This window comes from Nyctibius grandis, chromosome 4 (genome assembly GCF_013368605.1).
Source record: "Nyctibius grandis isolate bNycGra1 chromosome 4, bNycGra1.pri, whole genome shotgun sequence".
Classification (NCBI taxonomy): domain Eukaryota; kingdom Metazoa; phylum Chordata; class Aves; order Nyctibiiformes; family Nyctibiidae; genus Nyctibius; species Nyctibius grandis.
Window position 1 is genome coordinate 16,325,268 of NC_090661.1, and position 19,165 is coordinate 16,344,432.

General features: G+C 40.7%; 1 protein-coding gene across 1 annotated transcript in view; it reads right to left on the reverse strand.

Annotated features, from left to right (window-relative positions):
* Positions 1–8,130: 8,130 nt before the first annotated feature.
* The window catches only part of PTPN5 (protein tyrosine phosphatase non-receptor type 5), an 81,808-nt gene continuing 70,773 nt past the window's right edge, over positions 8,131–19,165 (reverse strand). Inside the window, exons 12-14 of the mRNA XM_068398702.1 lie at positions 17,041–17,201; positions 13,702–13,815; positions 8,131–9,946 (exon numbers count right to left, since the gene is read on the reverse strand). Of these exons, the coding sequence (XP_068254803.1) occupies positions 9,853–9,946; positions 13,702–13,815; positions 17,041–17,201 (369 nt within the window). The 3' untranslated portion in view covers positions 8,131–9,852. The remainder of the gene's footprint in view (positions 9,947–13,701; positions 13,816–17,040; positions 17,202–19,165) is intronic.

A 19,165-nucleotide genomic window follows, 5' to 3' on the forward strand; every position in this document is an offset into this window, starting at 1 on the left:
GCCCTATGTTTAGACAAATGCCCATAGTTTAAGACAAATCCTCCTCCTTTAAACTGTTCATTTCAGGAGGCTCCAAAGAGCTGCATTTTTAATAAACCCATTTAGTTTGTTTTTATAAGAACTAGTTCTTCAGTTCAGGTAAAACTGTATTTTTTTTCCAGCCAGACTGACCAGTAAGGAGCTGGCCCTGAATACTCATTTCTAACAGCTCCATGCAAACGCCTCACTGGAACTGAGATATTTTTCTGTGGTTAATAGCAAAAGGTCTCAGTTTTACACCAGGAAAATCAACAGAAACTCTATTACCAGCTTGGATTATTACAGCTTATTCATTTAGACTATTTCATTGCACTTTTCCTTAATTAAGGGCCTGCCCAGCTCTCCTAAGTGTATCACATACAGTGGGATATGTGAATGCTACAAGGGCCTGTGCACACCCTGCTCTCATTGGATGTGGCTTGGAACTGTGTCATTGTCCTCACTGCAATGTTGAGACAGACCAGTAAGGAGCTTGGTTTAAGCCAAGATAATCAAAGCAAGACAAAATGTTTCTAATCAAAGGCAATGGCTGATGCAAGGGCAATACTTGTAGTCTTGCAATAGCAGGTGGACCATGTGCTGGCCTTTGAGAAGAACAAAAATACTCACTTCCCCTCAGCAGAAGGCAAACCCCACCGCACAGATGCAGTCCACCTTTTGTAAGCTTGGTGTGCATCACCTAGGGAGGCCATGTCACCATACTACTGGAAAAAATTCTGTCACCATATAGCCTGTTTCCAGTGGGGACTCTGCTGACTAGTCCCACTATGGAAGGCAGTTTGAAGAAAAGGGACTATTTGATTCTAGTCCTTGAGGGATGAGTACTAGTCATCTAGAAATTGTAGCTTCCTAGTTTTAAAAAGTGTTGCTTGGCAAGACAGATACAGTAAAGAATGGTAGTCTCTGACACAGTTGTGTGCTGCTGAAGGATCTTGGGGCAGAAGTAAATCAACCCAAAACACAAGCCTTTCCAGGATTTGATGGCACAAATGATAAAGTTATAATTATGCACTGCAACCTAGAAGATAACAGTCCACAGGGAAGACAACGTTAAGACCATATGACCTTGAGACTTTGCTTTGTTGCCAGCAGAAATTACAGCTATGCCAGAAGTGCTCTGTTTTTGGCATCCTCCCAAGGAGATCCCTTTCCTTATCAGAATATATATATCCTGGTCTAATTGCTGAGCTGGCCTTTGTCCCCCAGCCTGCCTATATGAGAAAAATGTTCTCCAATTCCTTATGGACAAAAGACAAATGAAAATTCTCTATCCTAGACTATCTATCTCCATATACTCTCTAAAATTAAATAGGGATATCATGCATCTCTAGACCCTGTTATGTCCTTCCTCTTCTGCTCAGAAATTTTCTCACAGACACATAATATTTCAAGTCTTTCCTACAAACCAAGAAGCCAAGAGAAAGAGATCACTCTTGCTTTTGCCTCATCTGCTCAAAGGTGTTCCCCTCGCCCCTTACCAACCTCTCTGACTGTTCTGTTCTCAGCCTTTCACTCTCGCATACCAATGGTCATTGGTGTTGGTGACAGTGATGATTGGGGCTGGTTAGGAAGAGACGAGATGTTACTCTATAATCCCAAACACCCTAGAAAAGTGTGTATTTTGCCCTTAGTCATTATGGGGCAAATCCACACCAGTAGCACCAAGTGCTAAAATGAGAAGGCATATAGCATGCTGCTTTACTCACCTGCTCCACCGCACAACTCTCTGCATACCTTTGGATTTTCAAATCCTACAAAGCTCACAGTGACACAGTTTAAAAGCCAAGCCACCATTTTAACAGTTCCTCCTTTCGCCTTAAAAATGGAATTCACTTTACTTATATTTCTTTTACCTGATGAAAATTTTAACCCTTGGACAAAGATTTTCTGAACACGAAAATGATACAGGTTAATATCCAGTAGCTTGTGCCAGCTAAGGAGTAGAAATCGCTGGTAAGAAACAGATTTTTTCCAAACTGTTCAACTATTACCTTTTGTTATCCTTCAGTCAGGAGAGCAAGAACTCTGTCAGAAAAATTGCCCTTACTAGTAAGTGATGAGCTTTTCAAAGCCTTGTCAGATTACAAGATTTCCTGTTTCTTGATGAGACTGGAACAGACCTCCAGAGCCCAAAAGGTTGCATTTGAAGGATGTGACATTGTCTGTTACTGCCCATCACCACGATTCAACTTGCCTATACCTTGGACTGTGGGCAAGAAAGAAAACAAAATGATAATGCTCCCTCCGTGCTTAGGAACACAGATACACCATGAATCAATCCACAGGTACTCTGCAGAGAGAATAACTTATCACATATGGTGTGGCTACTGTATTTACTATGGCTGCTATTAACAGAATCAGCGCACATTTACAAGGCAAACCAGATCTCAAGACAAGACTTGTCAGCACCACTGAAGTACACACAACAAAGACTTGGTGCAAGTGAATGGTAATTTTAGTTTGTTACAGAAGACAGAGTTGCACAAGTTTGACTAATTCTTTTGTAAGTAACTGAGTCTTCCCTACACCATACTTTTCACAGCTCTTTTACTTCTGGTTTTAAGTGTCTCAAAGAGTTATACTTCAGAGTGGTACTTCACAATGTTCCTCTCTTGGAAAGGGAAAGAAAGGAAAAGCAAAGCAGATATGAGACTAAAGCTATTGATCTCACAGAGCCAATGTCCACCCTGCCTGCCCACAGCCACAGAATACAAAGTATTAGGACTTTCTTGAGAATACGTTTAGGTGTATTTCATCTTTTTTTTTTTTTCCCCCAGCTGCTAAGGTCCCGATCATTCCTTCTAAAGAGACAGGAGCTTTCAAGACCATTACTGACCCTTCTGTGTCCCTCAGCTCACATGAAGTCCTGTAGATTGTTGCATTCCTAGGAAAATGCCTGGGTCCCTTTACACTGGACAAATATGGCTTTGAGTAGTTTAAATTTAAATACATACCGGCCTCTTGTGGGCTATGTTGTTACATCCTTTACACTGGCTTCAGCAGTTTCTCATTCTTGGAATAACAGGACGATAAAACTTCAAGTGTGAGGCTAAAAGGAGTAAACCTTCTGTAGGCCAAAATGATACCTTTTTATTTAAAAATAAACATTACCTCCCCAATCCCAGGTTTTCTTATGATTGATTGTTACACCATTTTAAAACCTTGATCAAAGGCAGACTATTAAACAATTTACCAGCCTTGTTTTTCATGTTAAAAACAAAATATATGAGTCCAAGTTTCAAACAGTCAACAAATCCTGCTTTGGTGTTTAAGTCAGTCCCCAGTGTTTCTTTCACACCTCAGTGAAACGGCCAGGCTTTGGCTTTGTTTGTTTTTAAGTTATACAGGCAGCAAGTTTCCACCATTTCCAAGTCCAGCCAGTTCATTCAGTTATTCAAACAGGGACTAGGCTCTTTAGAAAATCAGTTCACACCTTTAGATTACAGAGGTCATTCTTTAATCAGTTCTCTTCTACTCCTTAATAAATCTGAGATTCTGTCACTCTTCTTCATGTGGAGAAGGCCTTCATTCCCAATGAATAAGGTACTTCTCAAGAAGAGAATGAATTACAGATCTCAGCCTGTGTATTTAGCTCTTTTATTTCACTAGTGCTAACAGCAGCAGTGCTGAAACAGCGCAGGTACAAAAGGCTGTTTTACACCTATGCAGGTCTATCCATTCTGAAGGACACAAACTACATATCTTGCTTGCAATGAAGACTGAACTACTGACAATAAACTGCTTCTCTTAACTGACAGCATTTGATTTCTGTTTGGAACAGATTGCTGTTATCTATTCTGTATTTATGTTAAATTCGAATAAAAAGGGAGTCTAGTGCAGGAGGCACCTGGGTTATACTTTGCAAAACACAGGAACTTAGAAAACCAAAGAACATCAAAATCTAGCCATCTTCCAGAGGCTGACAGGAATAATTCTGGGGGTAAACTCCGGAAAACACAACGGCAAACCCCCTGGGAATACACCACCTTTCCTGATGATTTTAAGATTATTTCTGCTAGTCTGGGAAAGAAAGAGGAAGGTAAAAAATTTAACAAAAATCGAGACAAAATCATGCAGGGGTTGAAACACTGTCAACTTTTCCAGTGAGCAAATATACCATGGACAGACAGCCAAAATAAACACATGCTGTAGTTCACAGGCTGAAGAAGGATTCCAGCAAGACAGAGGCTCTGTGCTCCCTTCTCTAGAAGTCAGTGTTCTTATTAACACAGATGCATTTATCAAATCAGAAGTGCGTGGAAATGGGATCGGTCACGCTATAAGGTATTATTTATTGCTTGTCTAATAAACCTATCAAGGAACCATCCTTCACTTACCTCTTCAATATTCTAATTCAGGAACAAGAGCTCAACTTAGATACAGAGAAACCTGGTATCTGGGCTAGAAGTCACGTATTCCCCAACAAAAGCAAAACATTGCCAACCCAGTCCAGTTCCTCCCACCTATCCAAACTGACGCAAAAACCAGGCAGTCCCTTTCCATGTTCACTTCACAGTGCTCGTGAATCCTCTCTCATATTTCTACTCTTACACCAGCTACTGTGGCACGTTGAGCAGGCATGTGTGTATGCACTCATGCACACACACTGCTGTGGGAGAACACCAATGCATATGAATTAGAAGGTCTCTCAGTTTGGATCATTAAGTCTGGCCACGCTGCCAGACATAGGCTTCAAAAAGAGGAGGAGTGACTCTGAACGATCTCTTCATTACTCTGACCTTTGTGATGCTTGAGTGTTTGCTCTCCATATTCCTCACAACAGCCTAAAGACCAAGAAGATGACAGTGGATGTAGTGAAACCAATTACATCTGATTTTCCTTCTTTTGAGACAAAATGAGTCAAAGGTAATTTACAAGAGGAGGTTTCTGTTGTCCTGTTGTGCCTTATTAGTTTTGACTTAATTCCTGACAGTCTTCCTTGTGTCCACTTCAGAAGCAAACAAGCTAAGCATGCAAAGGAGAAAGAGCAAAAGGATCTATGCAGGATTTTTTCCCTCTGATCCCTGGAGAGAAGTGTTGTCTTTGCCGTTTCAGAGGAAAGCAGACAGCTTGCAGCTGCTACTGGGACTAGGGGAGTTGAGGTCTGACATAATAAGAAAACTTTGACTCGGGCAAACACTACCCTTTCCCAAAGAAGAAATGCCTTTAGTAAGATGCACAGTACTGCAGACTTCTCCATCGCCAAAATTGTGAGATGTATTGAGATCAAAAGGTAGGCAGAAGAGGCTGAGCCCTCTGAAGAGTGTCTGGCAAGACAGGCTCTCTCCAAGGGAAGAGATGATCGCTGGAGAACAATGGCTATCAACATATTGGATTAGAACTAGTGCAATACAGTGACTTTTTAAATTCTCTTTTAAGTCTAAGAAGCAACAGGCATATAAGAGATAAAGAAGCAATAGCGAACACAGAAGTTGAGTAGCATGGTCCAGTGGAGAGAAAGGGCCAGGAACTGCAACACCCAAGTGCTTTGCCAGACTGTTTAAGCTTTATCTTCTTAAATGCTCTGAACCCTATTGCCAGCTCTGGTGCCAATGCAGCTTTTAATTCTGAGTAAATAATTTAGCTTTTCCCTGCATTCAGCTTTGCTATCAGCTGAATAAACCTGACATTGCTGCCCTGCTGGGGATTACATGGCACACAAGCTTGGGCAGGTCTTCTGCATCAAAGTTAATCATATCCCCTTCTGTGACTTTCACACCATACCACGAGAATGTGGCATCTGTTGTATTCAAGTGCTGGAGCCTGATCTGTATCAGTACTCAGAGGAGAGTGGGCTCTTCTCTTCCCTTGCATGTAATATAAGGAATTAAACCTCTTTGTGAATATGTGAAACTCACTTTTAGACATTAGAAACCAATGCTTGTGTTGTCTAGAGCATGCAGTTCTTTCACTGCCTGTCCCTTATGCACAAAGCTGCAAATGCTGCTTTCATTCACATATTTCTTCCATGCTTTTGAATGAAGTAATTTTTTTTTCTTGCAGGACTCCTGAGCTGCCCTACATTATCCTAAGTTGATACTCACTCTCACAGACATCAGCAAATATACATCTACAGACTTGGCAGAAGAAACAAGGTTATCCCCAATGTATCTTAGAAAAAGTGTTTTGTTTTTTCTCCTTAGCAAATGTATAAGGCATGTTTCATGTCAAAAATAGAGACAGACACAGTTATGATTAACAAATTGTAAATTTACCATTTCCCTTTGTTTAAAATGGTTTCCGGGGAAAGAACACATCAAAAATAATAGTGCAGGTCCATTTTTAAAACCTGCCAACTCACCAATCAACAGACATACACTTTCTTAGACCACATGTGTGCAAGCTGCATGGTTCCTCCACTGCAGAGACAGCAGGCAAGTGCCAAGAACCAAGGTCCTGTTTAGCGATCTCTTCAGCCTCAAGCCCTTTTGCAACTGCAGATTAACAGGTTAAGGATAAGATTTTCCAAAGTAGATTAATTGTAGAGGAAATGTCCAGAACTGTTAGCTACTTTTGAAAGTCTTGCAGGTAAATGTGACGCTCTACCGTATATGACTGCTAGGTAGTTGATGTTTCAGATAATTTGACCCCTGGGGACAGCTCTTGCTCTCAAGTGCAATCTTAATTTTTGTTTTTACATAACCCTGTGTATCTGCTGATCTCAGAGTACCTACAAAAGGACAGAGTGTGTCATTAGTCTGTTACCATGACAGAAGCATAAACAGGATAACACTGCTTAAGTGTGATGGCCAACAACCAAATGACCAGTGAACAAGTGAGACATTGAGCTAGGCTCTGCCCTGTTCATGAAGTGTGAAAAAGCTTATGAAACAGAAGACATCACAATTGGTTCTAAATAACATCATCTCAAGTTTGTTACATGCTAACCCACCTAGAGAGAGAAATTTAGTCCTCTGGGAAACAACTGTGTTGTAGGTATTAATGCTGTAGTCTCTGGTACAGAGGTCTGGGCAGTGATCTGGAGAGACTGGATGAAACGTGCTAGGAATGTCCTTTTAATAGAGAAAGAGTGCCCAGTAAAAAGAGCAGTCTAGTAAGACACATAGCTTAGCTTAGTTCCTATTGTCAGCTCAGTTTCAAACCTACTGATTACAGAAGCTGAAAGCCCACTCATCTCAAGTGCTTCTGCATGGCCAGAGCTCCTTTCTGCTAATCCTAAGCACTTCTTAAGACTACCTCTGCCATCAGAAAAGATCAGAACAGCTGATATCAGGTCCTTCAGACCTCAAATTCTAGTAAAGAGACACAGAGAGAAATATGTTAATTACAGTAAGGCCAAAGAGTAAATAGGAGGCTTAGCTCCAAATCTGTTAGACAAAAATAACACTTCAAGACGCATTTGAATATTTTGATCCTGACCAAGCAGCATGCTTTTGCCTGGTGTGAGATGGCAGCAGTGTAGCCCTCATAACCAGACTGTGCAACTAGGCTGACATTTGCTTTGTACTAGTGAATTGATGCAAAGCAGCCCGATTTTATCAGTGACCACTCTCTCAGGACATTCCACATCTGTAGAATGGGAGTGGACAGCAGGCTAGATTTCCTTCATCAGTATAAATCGTTCACTTCTACACAAGTCAGTGAAGCACTGCCAACTAATACCTGATGAGAATCTGCACAAGGACCTCAAAGTCAGTATCTTAGAGCCCTTTATACCTTGCTTGCCATAAAGTAATTCTCCTCTAGAAAGTCTCCTTGTACAGGAGGCAACTTATACATTGAAATTCGCTCCTATATGCACACTCCTATCAATCATCAACAAATATTCTTTATCAGATGCACAGGAAGCTGATGATAGAACAAGTGATTTTATTCACTGACCCAGTTTTGACACTGAAGGGCACTGAACAGCTGAAAACATTTATAGGGACTTCCACTTACAATGTTATTCAGAACATCAGTGGTGCTTTTGTTATTTCTAAGGAGTGCTTAGATGGAATAGTGTTACCCTTTCGAAAGAATTGGTAGCAATGGGGAGAATATAGCTAGCAAGGTTTACATAAAACTAACAGTCATGTTATGCTCAAAAGCTTAAGTTTATTGCTCTATTTAATGACTACCACCAGTATTTTTAAAAAGAATGCCAGTTCTTCCTGCTAGCTTCTCACTGAAGGAAATATTTTAAATACAGCAATAAAATCAAGTGGTTTAAAGATAACACATTTTGCCACACATTCATGCAAACCCTGCCAACAGGATTTTTACAGGTTCATGGATACAGAATAAACACAAAGGTTGTGTGCTGAAATACTGGGAAAGTTTCTGCACAGTGATGAAGTTGTAGGCATAACATTTCAGGCCCTACACCCTGCACCTACTGACGTCAGTGCAAAACTTCAGTGGGAGCAGGATCAGCCCTTACTGTTCCGAGAGCTGCTTTACCTTCTCCTGATGAGGAAGTGCAGTAAATTCTCAGAATCTCCTGCACTAATAAAAACGGTGGGTTTTGGTTATTGTTACAAATAAGAGAAGAAAAAATATTTTAGTAGATCATTACAGCTTCTATTCACAAAACACTCATCTTTCATGTTAAGGGTCCTGTGTACCTCCATCTTTCTCTGCTCCATAAAGCACTTCAACATGTGCTTACCTCTAAGCATTAAACACAAACTACAGTCTTCACAGCCTGACTGAGGTTTAAAAAGAAAAGCATAGGCAGCAGCCTGTATTATTGGAAAGGAAACACTGCTGCCCGGACTAGTGATTAGAAGGGGATAATGATTGTCTGAATTTGGTTTGAGGGCAAATTTATCAAAAAGCAGCCAACAAATTCAGACCGATTTTTTTTTTAAAGCTGCCTATAGGATGTGTGTTAATTTTAATGAGCACTGGGCACCTGGTCATCCTCAAAGCTTTGAAACAAGTTTAAGTTCATAGAATACAGCGATTTTATTATTACATTTTTAATAAGATTAATTCAACTCACAAAATCCCTCACCTGATCTCAAACCTCAAATTTCAGGGGAAATTGTATTCGGATTGTGGTCTGACTACATAAAAAGAGGAACTATTTGGAAAAATCAAATCTGGTTGCAAACTGAGATGCCAAAATATTGACAAAGAAAAGGTAAAGTGTAAAGAATTTATGTTCAGATTAGCTTCTACTGTTCACCTCAGATTCACCCAGCTGTCCTGATACTGGGGTAACATTGCTGGTAAGAATTTGACTGTCATCATTAAAATATTTTTTCCCCTTAGTTCTGATAACACTGGTGGTGGACTGCTTTAGAAAAAATAAACAAGCAAACATGATGTGTGAAACATCATTTCAATGTGAATCTACTTGAATTTTTCAACGCAGAGGCTCAGAAGGTTTACGATATACACAGTATTCGGTAATTTTATATGTAAAAACAATCAGAAAGAGGCAAAAAGTTACTTCCAAGCTTAGTCAACATACGGCACGTTTCAGCATAACAATCCGAAAAGTTTCACACTGTATTTGGATATATTAGCAATGATTTTTTAAAAATAGCAAACTGAAGACTGGATTTTTTTTCTGTTTTTTTTTCTTGCTTTTGTAACAAATGAAGCTACTATTCTTATTTACAGTATAAATAAGCCTTTTTTTGGTGAAGATTATGTCCTGTCACATATGTTTAAGACAAGGCATACCTCAGCTCTTAAATGTCAATGCAAACAAGAGCATAAAAGCAATATCAAAGTAAAATAATATATCTTTCTTTCCAGCTAAGACAGCCAGATTACCATGTGTCTCTCATCAGATCTGAAATATATCTGAATGCAGTCAGAAGTTCTCTTGGTTTTAGCCTTTAGGAATATCACGAACACTTATTCTTCTGCTGCTCTAGAAAGCTGTTTTCCGTACAAGCTCATGACATGATGGACAAATTGATACTGTTCACAAGTCTGGATCATTCCTCCCCTGTAAATGAAAGAAAAAAAGGGGAGAGAAACAGCAGCCTTACTACATGTAAATAACATATGAGAAAATGGCATAGCTAACATGAAGCTGGTGTTACACACAAAAGATCTATTCCAAAGCTTCCTGAAATGAGTGAAAAGTGCCCACTGATGGCAACCAGCTCGCAGTCTGAGCTCAAGCTCCATTTTGAAAGTCTCTGCTAACCAAGGAACAGCAAGTAATCAGAACAGCAATGGGCTTTACCTTCATTTTTCTTGGCAGAGGCCCTCATCCAGTAAGGCAACGCCATCATCATTTACATTCGTATTACCGGAGCACCTATACTCCAAGCACCATTTTAAACACCATGAAGAGCAATCCCCAGCCCCAAGCTCTAGACGGATAGATGGGAGCAGGAGGACTAGAGAGGGGAAGTAGCTTATCCAAGACTTCACAGCTGCACCAGGGACTGAATTCAGGGCCAGACCAGCCCAGACAACTGATGTAGCACACAACTTTCCCATTCTGGAATGAGGGTTCTTTCCTCTATGCCATCCCATGCTGTGCTTTTTGCAAGTTCACCAGGGAACTAGGGGATGGCCAGCAGGATTTTGGAATGGACAATGGAACTTTAACAAAAGACAACTCAGATTTGTAACTGAATTGACTACCATGCACATCTGGATCAGTAAAAGACTCCCAAGCACAGAAATCTGTTTTGGTTCAGCTTTTATTTCAGCTTTTGCTGTTTAAAACTGCAAACCTGAAAGGAAATGCAAGCAGGAGCAGAAACAGTTGCTTTTTCATGTATCATTAGCCTGTGTATTTCTGCAAGTAGCATATTAATCAACACTACAGTACTACAGCAGGAGACAGAAATGAAAAAAAACAAGGATGAAGTTGTCCATTTTAAGCAGATTTTACTAACACTTAAAATTCTGCTACGAGTACCTCAACACCAGTGATATGATCTCTTGATAATCCATTATGAAAATAATTAAACCCCATGGCTCAGTTTCACAGAAGGCGTATGCAGAATTGTGTCAGCATTGGTGCTGGTGCACAGAGCCCAGGAACGCAGCGCCAAAAGGAGGCTGAAACGACAAGCGGCGCTGAGGAACAGGGGAATCCGTTGGTGGCCAGCGCCAACCAGAATGTGTCAGTCTGAGCAAGAGCATATGTGGTGCTTTCCCTCAGAAACCTCCACCGGAGGAAATTAATGAAAAGTTGCTTCCTCTGAGCCAAACATATAGCAGACTGCTAGCACCCTCCTTGAGGACTGCCGTCTTCTATGGGGTCCCACTTAACAATTGTGTGTCACACAGTAACCATACCTGTAAGGGGTAGATAAGTGGGCAAGACAACCTGCTCCTTCAGCCTCTTGCAGTTATTTTGTTAAGCAGCTGTTTGAAATAACAATAAGCAGGGAAGGGCAGGGACCCATGCTTTAATGTCTAATCAATAAGCAAAGGTGGGAAACACACACTGTGTTTCTAAAGAAACTATTTTGTTGCTGAGCATCGCCTCCCCATCTGCTCTACTAAATACAGGCTCACAGTGGATCTGCTTCTGAGTCCTTCTGTGCTGCACACAGAACTGAAACATATTTATGTCAGTTCATGACACACAAGGAACGTTAGTCATATCTGGCAATTACTCCCCATGCAATTCCATTAACAGTGAGGTTGTACCCTGAAGTTGTAGCAACAGAAGCACTAGGGTAGCCATCAAGCTTCAGACCACAGGAAATAATTTTCCTTTTTATCTGATTCCCTGCTATGTGGTGGTTTCCTTCCCTTCCCACACACATGGACACCATGACATATGCTTGCTGTCCAGGCTTCGGCACAGAATAGAGAAATTATGTTTTCAACCCTATTTGCCACAGGAACCTTTCAAATTTGACCTGCATTGTGGGAACGGACAGCAAATGTCTCTCAGGACTGTGGGAGGGATGCAGAAATGACCACTTCCTCTCTTTACTCATACTAGGTTATTTTAGGACCAACTGTTGGCCCCTGGTACAAAGCCCAGTGCACAGGGTTTTTCCTGTAAGGGAACGAAGGGAAAGAAACATTTGTCCCCTTCATCCTGCACAGTAACCTCAAAGGCGGTTCTCAGGGCTAATGTGAACCCCTCTACTGCTGTGAAGCAGTGAGGTCCATTCCTTTACATGTCTGCTCTGGCCTGCATCCAACCCTCTTTCCCTAAGTCCCTGGTGACTCCTTCCCATCCACCCTATTTTCTCTAGCCCATAACCACCAGGCAGGAGGAGAAGACAGAGAGGGTCTTCCTTCCTATAGCTGCTTGGACACTGTCTCATCCTCTCATGCTGCTTTTGGAGTCACACAAACCTTTTGTAGGGGTTTAGTGACAACAGCAGTGGACGGCAGTATGACTTCCAAGAGACTACGAGCCCCATTTTTCACTCCTTGAAGAAACCATGCTCTTCTGTAGCAAGGATGGTGACTTGACTGTTTTCCATCTTGAGTATTGTCTCCTATGACATTTAAATGGCCTTTTCCTATCCCATCCCACCCCCAGAGGTACATGGCAGCTACAGAGGTCCCTGCAAGCTTCCTTTTCCTCCATGGCCTCTCTTAAGTGTGATCTCCCTTCTCCAGCCCCTGCAAATGACTGTCAGTTTCCCTCTCCCTGCAAAGCCAGTATTTTTAATTGGCCTTCTGTATCAAGCACACTTGTAAGCAGGTGTCTTCAACCTTCATTTGTATGGCTATTTTCCTGTGTAACATTAGTCACAGAGACAAGGTATTTCAAATCCAGCCAGATATTCCACCGGGCCATGGATAACCAGCACTTACTACCCAGATTCTGGTTTTCTTTTTCTCAAGAAGCCTTTCCTTGTCTGGCCTGGAATCCATTGAAACAGACAAACCTCCAAGCCCCTGCAGGTCCCTGTTTATCAGAGCCTCAGCAGGGCAGCAAGCATTTCATTTTCTGCCTCTCACTGAGTATAATTTCTCCTCTGAAATAAAGTTCAGCATGGGGTTGAGGTTCTTTTTTTTTTTTTCCTCAGAAAAATCTTGGGTATGTTTTTCGTGACATCTCTTCCCCCGACTACATTTATCATTATCATTAGAGAGAGCACTGAGACATGTTTTGATGGCACTTGAAACCAGTGGGAGAGGAAAAATAACATCTCTGGTGCAAAATTCAAGTCTGCTTACTTCATAATCAAATTCATGGTGGTGTGTTAAGAAATGCTTAACTGGAAACCATTGAATTTCTAGAGATTTTCACAGCTCCTTTCATATGTCTGCAAACACTCCAGACTCTGCATACTCTCCCTCTCCCCACAAAGTGCCAAGCAGCCATGCCCTCCCAAACAGTGCTCACAGCTCCAGCTACGCAAGGCCAGTTTCTTTACTCCTCCTGAGAGCAAAGTGCTCATCTGTGACTCTGAACTTAAGTACAGCAGACCTTTGAGCCTTTGCTTCTGTAAGAACATGGGGCCAACTCCTCAGCTGGTGAAAGGTCATCCATTGCTGCACTGAGCTGTGCAGCTGCACAGCTGTGCAGATTTTGATGCCAGCTGTGAATCTAGCTCAGTTCTAGGGCTGTTCGTGAAGGTTTACTGCTCATAAAACAGGCAAAGATTACAAGTCAGAACTGCTTAGAACAGGACAACTTCCTTCCACGAACGTTCTCTCTTGGCCTGCAATTGCCTTTGTTCCTCCCCTGTTCCCATTTGTTTCTCCTTAGGTAAAGGGAAAGATTACATTTTTTTTTTCTGGAAAGGAAACAGGCTTTCTTACCTGTCTAACCGTAACTGGCAGGCTGTTCGCAATATGTCAACTATGCCCTCGCTCTTCAGCTGTTTACAACAGACACTAGTTGCAATAAAGCAGCCAGTCCTCCCGATGCCTGCACTAAGGGATGGAAAAGCAGAGAGAGGCAGTGGAGATGTTAGAATGGCACCATTAAACCAGCAATCAAACCCCATTATCCCTTTCCTCCCTCCAACCTTTGCCAGCTGGGTGCTTGTGAATACAAAGCCATAACTAGAAAAAGATACTAACTTCAATGGGAAAACACAATTAAGTGTGAGCCACTCACAGCAAAAGGATGGACGTTGCACATACAGTGCTAAAAATGGACTGTTTGGTACTGTTTGACCTGATATGTCACTGAACCATTGAAAATAAGCAGTTAAACAGTATTTCTTAGTTAGACTTGCTTTGAAGGCAACCTTTGCTTTGAGATTCTTAATCCTAATAGCTTCTTTGAAAGCCATTTTGATTCACAGGTACAGTAAAAAAAGCCAACAATCCCCTTGCCTAAATAATTAGAGCTAACAGCAATATGGTAAATGTGATGCCATTTGCCCTTCAGATCTGCAATCTAGTAATTCTCTGAATTAGTGCAGGATACAACAAATTCACTATTAAAGAAATTTCTTTGGCTTTCCTGAACACCTTTGTATCTGATTCACTCCTTGCTTAATGACCAGAATTGATTTTATTCTCAAAGGCACAGTGCTATCAAAGCTGCGAATTCTTCTTATCACATGGTAAAAAGCTAGCAGTGAAAGCTGACAGCCCTTCTTATGCGTTAAATAATTAAATGAGCATCCTCAGGAATAATTACTTGAAACAACTGCAAGAAATCCTGCTTTCATTTAAATTGCGCTAAAGTCATAATACAAAAACTCTGGCAACAAATGTACAAGCAACAATGGAGTTGGCAGTTCTTCGCAAAGTCCTAATACTGTTTCTTTGACTGTATAGACAGGTTTTTCACTCTGCATTTATGCTCGTTAGAGAAACAGCTACATTGGAACTGTTTTAACTTCTATTACAGAATGATCAAGGCAATTCAGTGGAAGTTTGGGGGATGATCTCACTCACTAAGAACTCATCTCAGTCTTCAAAGACTTGTGATGGAGGTACCTACCTGACTTAAAATTTTTATCCCTGAAACTCTTGTATCTCATGCCTTGACTTCTGTTTTCTTTGCTATATCTAGTTTGTTCACCAATACTTCAAATATTTCAGGGTTTCAGAGGCCTCTGCTACATATGGATGTACATCAATGGTAAAAAAAAAAAAAAAAGGCCCTTCATCTTCCAATTTATGCCATAACCAAATATGGGGGCTCTGAGCAACCTGCTCTAGTTGAAGATGTCCCTGCTCATTGCAGGGGAAGGTTAGACTAGATGACCTTTAAAGTTCCCTTCCAACTCAAACTATTCTATGAATTGAATAACTTCATTATTAGGTTTGTTTCTATTTTTTCTTAAAGGTGTGTTATTTTACATCACTGAAGGCCAAAACCACAGTGATTTTTTTCTACTGAGGTTCTCCCGCAAAGACCAAAGGAGCTACAGTACTCAGTGTAACACAGGCCCTGGCTAACAGCTTGCTGCATACACCCCTCTCAAACAGAGGCAACATATTAAATTCCTTCTTCACATAAAATGACTGCAACTGAGAATAATCTGAAAAGGCTCTGGTCCACAGTTATAACAAAATACTTAATAACCCTATCACCATATCTCTTATTAGTTATTTCAAATAAAAATACCCCATTTCCCCCCAAATTATTACTGTGTCATGGGGATGACACCATACAAGAGGACAAAACAAGTATGCCAAAGCAAGAGTGACATGGTGACCAGAATCTTTACCTGCAAATACCATAATACTTCAAGGACCTTAGAGAGTCACAGATTTCCAAGGGCAAAGGGGACCTTCTTACAAACCATTTGTTATTGTTCTCTGAACTCTCCCCAATTTGTCAAAATCTGTTTTAAAACAGAGGCAGAAAAACTGGACTGTGGCATCATACGAACATTTTCCTAGTGATTACTCCATATTAGCTTACAGGTGGATCTTTGATGACACCGGGCTACCAACCATTCATGCCAAGAGTCTCTTTAAAAACATTCCTATTGTATGATAATACCCCATTTACTACAGCTTCTGGATAGCAATCATCCGCCATCTCCTAGAAAATGTTATGCAAAACTAGATAAAATCCTTACAAAAATCCCAAAGATCAATTTGGCAATATATATTTTATTGAAATTATGGAAGATTACTTCATTGCTTATCAGGCTTTCTGCTATTTACCCGGAATAATTGTTTTGAGAACTGACTTGTAGTTTTCAAGTAATCACATCTGACCTTTCTAAACACTGGAGAAACAGGACTTGCTTTTAGGCCTCCGGAACTTCTCAAATTCTCCAAGAACTAGAACTCAGCTATATTAAACTTTAATGGTTTAGAGCCTGTGGACCAATTTTTTTTAAACACTCTTGGGTGAAAATCATCTAGTATAGCTGATTTAATACCAGTTAGTAGCTGTTGCTTAACACATTTGCTTGTTCGCAGTGCAGAAGAATGCACTTCATCGTGTCTACAAGTGATAAGTACATCATCCTACTTCTTTCTGAAGACAGAAGTATCTATCTTCATCTATTTTTTCTCCTCTGTGATTGATATTTACAATTTTCTCATCAGACTTCAAACCACTGTAAAGATTTTGCTTCTTCCATATAAGAAGTTTTCATCTTTGCCAGGCTCTTTTCACAGATATTTCAGTTTTACTATCAATTTCATACATTTCCTGTCTGTTGATCAGTACTTGCTACAATCAGCTTTGCCACTGTTTCATTTGTTTTATGTATTACACTTAAATTATTGTCTTTGGCCTAATGAGGATTTTTTAAAATTAAAGAAGGAATCTACAAAACTGGGCAATTTTGAGGCTTAAAGTTCAACGTTCTCATTTTTCTGCTTGCATGTGTCTTCCTACTCAATTTCACTCACAGTATGTTAATCTTTGGTAACCTGGCCCGTTTAAGATCATTAAAGGCATATATTACTGGTAAGGCAAATAAAATGAGACTGTTCTTACTTGTAACTGAGCCACCACCAGCTTCTGTGTTGAGCTCATTCTAAATGCAACACTTGTTAAATAGAAAATTGTTGTCATTAAATTTTATAAGTTCCAAGCATATTTCAGAAGCTGTTGGGCAAGATCTCCCCCCATGTCTGACTGATGCCCAATAGGACAGTATCTGCACTATGCTGTCATGATGTCTGTATACAGCCCTTAGAAGCCCTTAGAAGTCAGATACGACATTTATTTACCTGCAGTGAACAATCACTGGGGCATTCTTCTCTTCTGCACTCTGCATTGCCTCTTCCACTTCCAGTACTAGCTGTAACAGAGGTGGGGCTTGATCTGGTGTCTTCTGGTCTGGCCAAGACGTGTACCAGTAATGTTTTAAGTTTCTGACTTCTTCTCCCTTCTGCAATCCAGTTAAGACAAACACCACAAAGTTTTAAAGGAACTTCTGGTTGTAAATTGATACTGAAACCTGGCTTTCCATTTAAGAATGAGATGAATAAATCAATGCTAAACAGAACAGGAGATTCAAATGGCAAGGCACACAACACAGAAATCTGGATTTCAAATATCATGTCTGCACTTCAGTAAACTGCCTTAAAAAAAATTCCCCCTCCAAGTATGCTGCTCTTTTAGTGCCAAGAGCTGTGTGCAAAACACTCCAGGCAGTCTGTTCCCTCTTGATAGATTAATTCAGCAAAGCCAGAGCTGTGCTTGTGACATAATTGCTTTCATAATGTATTTGACAGACAGAGAGCCAGGAGCCATATCTCTGTCTCCGATAGCTAGATAGATAGATGAGGGAGAAAGATGGGAGCTTATTTTTCTCTCTCTTCTGACAGACAGACTCATATCAGTTTCCTGTGAACTCTTCTCTTAGACATGGTGAGAAATTCAGAGATACTACAGAAGGTGGGAATTGTATCTAGCTGTAGTCCAGGGCTTTTTGAGAGACACAAATTCCAATTCTCTCTATGTCTCAGCGTGGCTATGAATATAACAAATGTGCTGTTACCTTTTCTGAGTGCCAAGTAGCACCGTGTGCTTCTGATTTTGTGTGTTCAAAGTGACATCCTTCTGCCTGATTTCTAAAGGTGCCAAATAGTAACACGGAGCTCAGGGGACCTTTCAGCCATTACATAAGCCAGCTGGCACAGGGCTAAGCAAATGTCTTCAAAAGGTCTGGGAACAGAAGTGTTAGCTTCCACAACCTTCCCTTAAGTACATGGCTGGCTGAGTTTAAGAGGGGAGGAAAAAGAGAACAAATTTGTCTCTTTCTAAAGAACAAGGCACAAAAATCTGGGAACAGTTTGTCATCTACACTCCTACGTCTCTATGACTGTCAGTCGCTGGATGTTAAAACTGCTCTGTGGTTGTGCAACTTTCCATCCTTCTCTTTGGTTGACAAAGCTTTTGCACAGCTTCACAGTGAACTAAACTGGGGAAGGGATCTAGTTAAATCTTTTTTCTTTCTCATGCTGGATTAATTTTCAGATGGATCGATCAGTTTCTCCCTTTGGCTTACCACACAGTCACATGAATGCTTGTGTGGGCACATGGGAAATGGCAGAAGGGTAGGAACAAGACAGCTGGAGAAATGGAGGCTGGGCTTAATTTAGTTGCTGTTCCAGCTTATACTGGGTTTAAAGTGCTCATTGAAGCACAGCCATAGGAACCTTAAGGGTATGTTTAGCTCAGTTTAGGAAAAGAGAGTCTTACTATCATAGCACAGAGCCTGGCTTTACCTTATTCACTCTAGTGAGAAGATATTCTGGTTAAGAGAGCATAACTAGTTGTCATGAATAGTACTCAAGCTCACTACAGTAAATCCAATCAAATTTCAACACTGCACTGAAACATTAAACATACACAGTTGCTTTTGAATGTGTGGCTATGTGTGAGCCACTGACGTTACAAATGCTGGATTCTCAAGTGCGTTGTGAAAAATCATAATAAAAACGTCAGTAATACTGAGAGAAAAGTAAAAGATAAAAATCATCTGAAGGAAAACATGAATCACTACATAAAGTTACTCATTTGACAGAAACAGGAAAGAGCCAAAGCTCTAAAGATGAACTCTGGATGCCTCTGGTTTTGTCTATGCTGTTACCAGTTTTACGCTTCTGCTTAGAGAACCCTGACTTCTGTGGTTCTGTACACTTCGGCTTTGACTTTGACAAAATATTCTCTATTTGTGCTTCCTTGCGACTGAGAAGACTTGGGAACACCTAGGAGGAAGCAAGATTTAATCAATGGTTTGAAGTCTACCATCATGTATGCCATAGCTGAGGCTGAGATCATGAATCAGTGGCTAGACACTGGAAGGTTCCTTTGAGAAAGGAAAACAAGCCTTGCCCTATTGCCTGA